We start from the raw sequence: 8804 nt of genomic DNA, 5'->3' as shown, positions 1-8804 counted from the left end.
TATATTCCCACACACACACACATACATATAAGTATGTCCATTGCTTTACCTGTTTATTCGTCTCTCGTTGCCACACTAAACATTCCAATGTTGTGTTGTCTATCCCCTTCCACAAGAGCTATGCATTGTTATTACACTACCTTTCATCACCAGTGATTCCCATATGTTAAGCACGTGATCTATGCCCATCTTTAGACCACTGTAGGAGATGACAGGCAGACTCCCTGCGGGGAGCCAAGGAGCAACACCTCGCTCTTTGGCGCAGCCGTACTCCATCATATTATATAATAAAAGGAGTCATTACATCTTGGTCGTCTACCTTACACCCTAAGCTCGCCACCTACCATACTCTTGTAGAGCCCATCATTCCGGCTCCTTACATATAGATATAGCTGGGTTATAATATATAATATATATATATATATATATATATATATATATATATATATATATATATATATGTGTGTGTGTGTGTGTGTGTGTGTGTGTGTGTGTGTGTGTGTGTGTGTGTGTGTGTGTGTGTGTGTGATATATATATATATATATATATATATATATATATATATATATATATATATAATATTATATATATATATATATATATGCACATCGGTCGTAGAAATTGCCTGGGCTCTGACAGCTGGCTCGAGCCCGATCTCATGGCGAGAAAACGACATATCGCCTTGAGAAGTCAAACGCAGGTGTCGTAGGGGAAGTCGCCGCCGTGGCACAGGTGTTAGCACTTAACTGCGGTTGATTAAGAAAGGCATCCAATCAGGCAAGGGTGAAACTGCTACATAACCTCTCAATGGTGAATTGAGAGAGGTCTATGTCCTGCAGTGGAATAAATGGCTGTTGAAAAAAGAAAAGAAAAAAAAAAAAAAAAAAAAAAAGAAAAAAAAAAAAAAAAATATATATATATATCTATATATATATATATATATATATATATATATATATATATGCATATATATAATATAATATAATATATATACATATATATATATATATGTGTGTGTGTGTTTGTGTGATTTTGCATATATATATATATATATATATATATATATATATATATATATATATATATATATATATATATATATATATATTATGTATTATATACACACACACACACACAAACAAGCAAACACACAATATATATGTATATATAGACTTTTTTTTTTTTAACGGTAGGTTCATGTCTGAGCACGCCGTGTCACACAAACAGATACTTAATTGTAGTTTTCATGTGATATATGCTTTTGGAGTGTAGTACGTGGTAAGGGTTCCCCAGGTCGTCCTTTCCACGGAGAGTGCCGGTGGTACCTTTTTAGGTAATCATTCTCTCTATTTATCCGGGCTTGGGACCAGCACTGACTTGGGCTGGCTTGGCCACCCATTGGCTAGGTAGGCAATCAAGGTGAAGTTCCTTGCCCAAGGGAACAACCAGGCGGTCGGCGACTCGAACCCTCGACTTCAGATTGCCGTCGTGACAGTCTTGAGTCCGACGCTCTAACCATTCGGCCACCGCGGCCTTGACGATCATGGGCTTCCATGATTTTTTCTTAGCAATTTAGAGCGGTGGTTTGATATATAGACATATATATATATATATATATATATATATATATATATATATATATATATATATGTATATATGTATGTATTTGTGCGCATGTGAGTGTGTGTGCGTGTGTATGCGCGTGTGTGAATGCATATATCGTTGAAACGCCTTCTCCAAACCTGTAAAAGTCGTTCGTCCACAAAAAATAATAATAATAAATAAATAAATAAATAAAAAATCAGCATTGAGACACATCATTATTACCAACGAAATGCGAAATTCGAGAACAGCGAACGATTTCTATAAGTGAACATGTCAGAATTTTTTTCTGCGAATATGATCACACCAGTCGTTAAAGTGAAAGTAATCAAGATTGTGAATTATTTTTAAAAGCTTTTACTCGCCTTTTAATCTTGCATATCATATCTGATCACACTCTTAAAAAAAATCAATAATGAAAATACACCTTGGAAATTCTTAATTAACATTACTTACAATACACTCAACGGAGGCATGGATACGAAAAATCAGAAATGCCACAGAAACAACAACAACAACAAAAAACATAAACTACAAAACTATATAAAATAATGTTTAGTGCACAACCCCATCCTCACAGCGAGCCACTTTCAAGGGTCATGATCAGCTTATCGGTAGTTACATTGTTGGAATAACGTAGGACATTGCAACGCTTTCCAACCAGCCAGGGCACTCCTTGATCCAGAAGACAGGCATACGTGTTGATGTACTCGTGTGTGTGCATATGTGCGTGTATATATGCATACTCTTACGTACGTATAGAGACCCCCACGCGTATATACATGATAGAGAGAGAGAGGGAGGGAGGAGGAGAGAAGGAGAGAGGGAGGGAGGGAGGAAGGAAGAAGAAGAGAGAACGAGAGTAAATCATGCCCTAAAGCAACAAGAGAAAACCACCGCAAGAACTCAGTATAACGAGAGTGGTTGCCGAGAGAAAGAGAGGAGAGAGAGAGAGAGAGAGAGGAAGGAGAGAGAGAGAAGAGAGAGAGAGAGGAGGGAGAGAGGAGAGACGAGAGGACTGGAAAGTGAGAGAAGTAAGAGAGAGAGAAGGAAATTGTGAGAAGAAGACAAAGCCCAAGAGACGACATTACGAGCGAGAGAGAGAAGAGAGAGAGAGAGAGAGAGAGAGAGAGAGAGGAGAGAGAGAGAGAGAGAGGGAGAGAGAGAGAGAGAGAGAGAGAGAGAGAGGGGGGGGAGAGGGGAGGGGAAGAGAGGGGGGGTAGGAAGAGAGAAAGAGTGTAAATAAATATAATAAATAAAGCAACCAAGGAAAACCACTGCCAAACCAACTCAGTATACGAGTGGTTGCCGAGAGAGAGAGGGAGGAGAGAGAGAGAGAGAGAGGAGAGAGAGAGAGAGAGAGAGAGAGAGAGAGAGAGAGAGAGAGAGAGATGGGGGAAGGAGAGAGAGAGAGGGGGTAGGGAGGGAAAGACAGGGGGAGGGAGGGAGGGAGGGAGAGGGGAGGAAGGGAGGGAGAGAGAGGGGAGAGGGAAGAAGAAGAAGAAGAAGAGAGAGAGAGAGAGAAGGAGGGAAGATTTATTTAGAAGATTTTAGATTTTGAAATTAGTGTATTGTAGCCTTTGGTCTTTTTCATTTTTTCATTTTCCTTTTCCTCTTTCTCTTTCTCTTTCTTTTTCTTCTATTTCTTTTCTTCTTCTTCTTCTTTCTTCTTCTTTTCTTCTCTTCTTCTTTCTTCTTCTTCTTTCTTCTTCTTCTCTTCTTCTCCCTCCTCCCTCCCTCCTCCTCCTCCTCCCTCCTCCTCCCTCCTCCTCTCTCCTCCTCCTCTCTCCTCCTCCTCCTCCTCCTCCCTCCCCTCCCCCCTCCCTCCCTCCTCCCTCTCTCCTTTCTTCTTCCTTCTCTCCCCCCTCCCCTCTTCCTCCCCCCTCCCCCTCCCCCTCCTCCTCCTCCTCCTCCTCCTCCTTCCTCCTCTTCTTCGGTCGCATATCCATCGCAGTGGAAATGCGATCCCTTGCAACGAACCCAAACACAACCTTCGTTACTATTCGTTCTGTCAACATCTTCATCGTACGACGTATATGTCTCCCTGTGAATGGCCAAGATTATATCGTATTTTTTTTTTTAAGTTATGAGAGTATAGTCTGGTAAGTGTTGGATGTATTTGCAGATATCAGACTTTGATTATTTCAAGAAGATGTTAATCACGTTATAATATGTGTTTCTTTTATTATTATTAATGGAATTGTAGTCTTTAATCGTTGTACAGTAGTACACTCCTAGACACAGGTATTGTCACATGATATCTCACATATCTCACATACAATATGCTTTATATAGACTACATATATGCCTGATACAACAAGCTGTGGTATATCGCTTATTACGTGCATAAAATATCTGTAAATAACACTTCCAGCATATTTAAATACTTATCAGATTTATTGTCCCTTGCCTGTAATCTGTATTTTGAAACTACTGTCTTAACTCAGATATTTTTTTAAATGTTGAATTCTAAAGCTAATTAATTCAGACAATATGGAGTACGAGGTAGTGTCGAATTTGGGTATAGTAGACTATAGTAGGTCTCAAGTCCAGTTATGGTAATTATATACAGTACTTAGCCATTCATTTTTACATGGTGTGAACACATATTTTCATGCTTCACTTGCTCAATTATGCACTGAATTTGATATATTTAATTCTGAATATTTATAAAATGATTGTTCTTCCGCAGGGTTTATTAGACACTTATAACCAGTAATCATGGATGCAAGAGTGACAGTAAACTTTGTTTGCCAACGTTGCCTGCATCCAATCCAGTTGGATCCTGGATTTTCCCATCTAAATGAACACATTCTTGCTGAACTAGCATGTAAGGAAGACTAGTAATACCAGTTGTATTTGAAATAATAATGATGATCATTTTACTGTAAATTTGATTGTGAATTTGAGCCAACAATTTTGTTTTAGTGAATATACTGATATGAAAATTTCTTCCACAGTGCCAATATTCCCTGGTGAGGAAGCAGAATTTGATGCATCAGAAGTAGACAAGTTAGTGCCTCCACTACAGTTGACAGATTCCGGCCATCACCCACATGGATTTACCTTAGTAGGAGAGTCTGGGGACACAGAGAAATCACAGCCCCTAAAGGTACTTTCTTTGCAGTATATTGATTGCACATTTATACATTTTCCATGCCTATCATTGTTATTATTATTGTTGTACTTGTTATAGTTGTTGTTATTATCATTATTTTTTTTTTTTTTATCATCATCATCATCATCATCATCATCATCATCATTATCATCATCATTTTTATTGTTATTTTAGCAAACATTGGCCTTTCATCCACACGATAAACTCTAGCTTCTGATCTCATCCTTTTTGCTTTTTCAGGTAGCGACTGGGTTGTATGACCTGGTCAGCTCAAATAGTGACATTGACCACCCTCTTTGTGAAGAATGCACAGATGCCTTGCTTGACCTAATGGACACCACACTCTCGCGCACCCAGAGACAAGCACAGATGTCCCAGCAACTGCTCAATTCCCTTGCTGATATGCCAGATATGGATGTAACAGCTTTGGAGAGTGAATTGAAAAATGTAAGCTACATGAATAGTTGCCTCTTCTCTTTCTTCTTTTTCTCCTCCTTCTCATTCTTTTGCATCTCCCTTCTTTTCCTTCCTTTTATTCTTTTTGTCATTTCTGTCATTCTTTCTTTTTCTTTAATATTGATAATAGTAGTAGTAACCTACTGGAGTAGTAATAGTAAAAATAGTACTAGCAATACTAGAAGAAGTAAGATCCATAATTTTTTATAAAATCACATAAAAATATGGCTCAAATAATGACTATTGGTTGATGTAAATATGTATGTTCTAAGTTAAGTGATAGAGGGTTATGATTTGATAAAAAGTCATAACCCTTAAAACTGTAGTTGCTGCATTCTTTTAGACTCTGATAATAGTAGTAGTATCAGTTGTAGTTTTTTTATAAGAATAGTGGCATTGTGTATTGCAGTTGTATGTACTGTCCCCTTTTTATTTCTTTACTGCATCTCCTAGTGCAAGTGAATGTTCTTAGAATACTACTCAAAGTTATTATTACAATTTAAAAAAGTCATGTTTGTTTTCCTGATAAACCTATTTGATGAGAGAATTGTTGACATATCTAGATCCAGTGTGGCATATACTATGTGCTTATCTTCATCTTATAAAGATAAAAAATAGTTTTAAACAAGATTGAAAAGAAAACTAAAACAAAAATGGTTTTATCCTTGTTTTATAAAAATAAAGAATAATTTTAAACATGATATTTAAGAGAAACAAAGAAGTTTTCCAGTCATAGGTAAAAGATATTTTCAAACAAAGTATCTCACAGAAACAAAATAAACTCTCCAATCTATTTATCTCCAAAACACAACAGCTGCAAGCCGAGGAAGAGAGACTCCTTGCAGAACTGTCTGAGGTGGAGGCTGAGCAGAAGGCCGCAAGAGAGGTTCTAGAGAAACACGAGGAGGAGAAAGCACGACTGGAGGATGAGGAGGAGAGATACTGGAGGGAATACTGCACACACAAGTCTCAGCTCACAGCCATGGAAGATGAGAACAGAAGGTGTGTGGAAGTGTCTTGGGGCGAGAAAAAATGTTTGATGATGGTGGCACAAGTAATGATATTACTATATTTATGGAATTAGATAATGATGAATGATAAGATTATTAGGTCAGTAGTTTAGTAGGATTTATTAATCTAGTTATTGGATAATTTATTATGTAACCCAATAAATTTTAGGGATGAAGATAATTTTAATTGTTCACTGTTGGTATAAACGTCTAATAAAATACCCAATAAAAAAGGAGGTCCATGGAAAAAAATACATGAGAAGGGCCACTGATTGTAGAAACAGAAATCGTATTTCTTATACTAACCTTTTATGTTATTCCAAAGATTACATATTTGCTGACCACGTTCACAATCCATTCACCAGCTTGAAGAGTCAGCTGAGCTACACACAGAACCAGTTGGAGAAGCTCAAGAAGACCAATGTATTCAACACCACTTTCCACATCTGGCACTCGGGCCACTTTGGCACCATCAACAACCTGCGCTTAGGACGGTTGCCAACGGCCCCAGTGACATGGCCAGAGATCAACGCAGCCTGGGGACAGACAGTGCTGCTCCTGGCCTCACTCGCCAGAAAGATAGGACTGAAGTTCTCCAAACACCGCCTGGTTCCATACGGCAACCACTCGTATATTGAGGTTGGTTTGGCAGTAGTTTCCTTGGTTGCTTTAGGGAGCAGGAATTTAGCATGGGTTTCTTCTTCTTTCCTCTAATTTTTTTCATTGTTCTTTTTCTCTTTTTTTTCTCTTTTTTTTTCTTTTCTTTTCTTTTCTTTTCTTTTCTTTTCTTTTCTTTTCTTTTCTTTTCTTTTCTTTTCTTTTCTTTTCTTTTCTTTTCTTTTCTTTTCTTTTCTTTTCTTTTCTTTTCTTTTCTTTTCTTTTCTTTTCTTTTCTTTTCCCCCTTTCCCTCTCCCTCTCCCTCTCCCTCCCTTTCTCCCTCTCTCCCTCCCTCCCTCCCTCTCTCTCTCCTTCTTACTCCCTCCCTCCCTCCCTTCCTCTCCTTCCTGTCCTGTCTTCCCTTCTTCCCTCCCTTAATAATCCAAGTTCTATCTCATTACCTCAAATGAAGAACAGCTGCTGACCAGTCTCCCCTCCACAGGTTGTGGGAGAAAGCCGGGAGCTACCCCTATATGGCTCAGGAGGCTTCCGGTTCCTATGGGATACAAAGTTCGATGCAGGCATGGTAGCCTTTCTGGAGTGTGTGGCAGAGTTCCAACAGCACGTAGAAGCACAGGGAGGCCAGGCAGCACGCTTCTGTCTGCCGTACCGGATCAACAAGCACTTCATTGAGGACCCTTCTTCAGGAAATTCTTTCTCAATCAAGTAGGTTTGTCAATTTTAGTCATATGGCAGGTTTACACCGTTGGCAATGTTGGTTTTTATTTATTGATTTCATCTTCAAGTGTAAGTTATGGATTCATTCTGTTGATTCCTTATTGATTAATTGTAAAACATTTATTCTTTTGCTTTATTTGTCTCATACTTAAACTGTAATTGAAAAAAAAAAAATCATTATATATTTTTAAAATGAAGAATCAAGAAAGTAAAATTTTCTACACAGTGTTATCATGAGCTTAAAATAACAAACTGTTTACCCAATTACCAAGAAGATTCTCTCTGCATTTCAATGGCAATGGATGTAGACTATTTATTTTGCAACCTTAATGTATTATTCCTATGATAATAGTATTTATTGTTGTCATCTTTTATTTATTAACAGGATGCAGTTTAACAGTGAGGAACAGTGGACAAAAGCACTCAAGTTCCTTCTAACAAACCTCAAGTGGGGCCTCACCTGGGTGTCGTCTGCTCTCTTCTCAAGCACTCAGGGTGAAGGATAAGCACAAAGTTGGAATGAAAAAGAGAATGAGGTTGTGAAAGGGATGGCAGATAACAGCCTAACTGCTTGGAAGGTGATAGAGAATGATGTTTGTGGTTGGGACTGGATTTATGCATATACTTTTTTTTTCTTGCATATTCTTTCTTTCTTTCCTTCTTCTTCTTCTTCTTCTTCTTCTTCTTCTTCTTCTTCTTCTTCTTCTTCTTCTTCTTCTTCTTCTTCTTCTTCTTCTTCTTCTTCTTTTCTTTCCTTCTTTCTTTCTTTCTTTCTTTTTTATAAGTGTGAGTTTGAGGCTAGTTGATTTTAGGTGATTTAAATGTGAACAATGTACAGTAAGGTTTGGCAAATATATCAATTTTATTATTTTGACAATCTGTTTGATGCAGAGGATTGGAAATGTTCAACACAAAAATGTCAAACACTGTTCCAAGTCATTAAAAATTTGCTTGTGTTTTTGAATTCAGTCTGTATGAATGATATATGAAATATTTTAAAGTGGTGATCTGATCATACTTTTTTTTTATTAGCAGATAATATTAACATTAATTTATTTGATTATATACTTAAGTACTGTCTATCAATAGTGTATAACACAACCCCATGTAATAATATCAGGAAATATGCAGTTTTATGTGCACTGTATTCACACTGCATATTATTTTTTCCCTGTGATATTTTGTATGTATCATATAGTAAATATGGTGTAGTGATAATGCATAAAACATATATGATGAGGATTATCATTTTTCTCCCAAGAATAAAGATTATTAGAATTTA

General features: G+C 37.3%; 1 protein-coding gene across 1 annotated transcript; it reads left to right on the top strand.

The window, feature by feature from the left end:
- The first annotated feature begins 3596 nt into the window (after positions 1–3596).
- LOC119599294 (beclin-1-like protein) lies at positions 3597–8804 on the top strand. The gene is made up of 8 exons (XM_037949029.1): positions 3597–3705; positions 4296–4433; positions 4564–4715; positions 4962–5168; positions 5992–6179; positions 6553–6826; positions 7287–7510; positions 7908–8804. Exons 2-8 carry the CDS (start codon positions 4325–4327, stop codon positions 8026–8028), a joined length of 1275 nt encoding a protein of 424 aa, XP_037804957.1. The 5' UTR covers positions 3597–3705; positions 4296–4324; the 3' UTR covers positions 8029–8804.

Source organism: Penaeus monodon, chromosome 42 (assembly GCF_015228065.2).
Source record: "Penaeus monodon isolate SGIC_2016 chromosome 42, NSTDA_Pmon_1, whole genome shotgun sequence".
In the NCBI taxonomy this organism is placed as follows: domain Eukaryota; kingdom Metazoa; phylum Arthropoda; class Malacostraca; order Decapoda; family Penaeidae; genus Penaeus; species Penaeus monodon.
The sequence above is the reverse complement of the archived record's forward strand: the minus strand, read 5'-3'. Positions and strand labels throughout refer to the sequence as shown.

What these genes read in the sequence shown, in the direction of transcription:
- LOC119599294 (XM_037949029.1), top strand. Translation starts at nt 4,325, where the DNA reads ATGGATGCAAGAGTGACAGTAAACTTTGTTTGCCAACGTTGCCTGCAT. An exon ending in GCAACCACTCGTATATTGAG is followed by an intron (nt 6,827 to 7,286) that starts GTTGGTTTGGCA and finishes TCCCCTCCACAG; the next exon opens with GTTGTGGGAGAAAGCCGGGA. An exon ending in GGAAATTCTTTCTCAATCAA is followed by an intron (nt 7,511 to 7,907) that starts GTAGGTTTGTCA and finishes ATTTATTAACAG; the next exon opens with GATGCAGTTTAACAGTGAGG.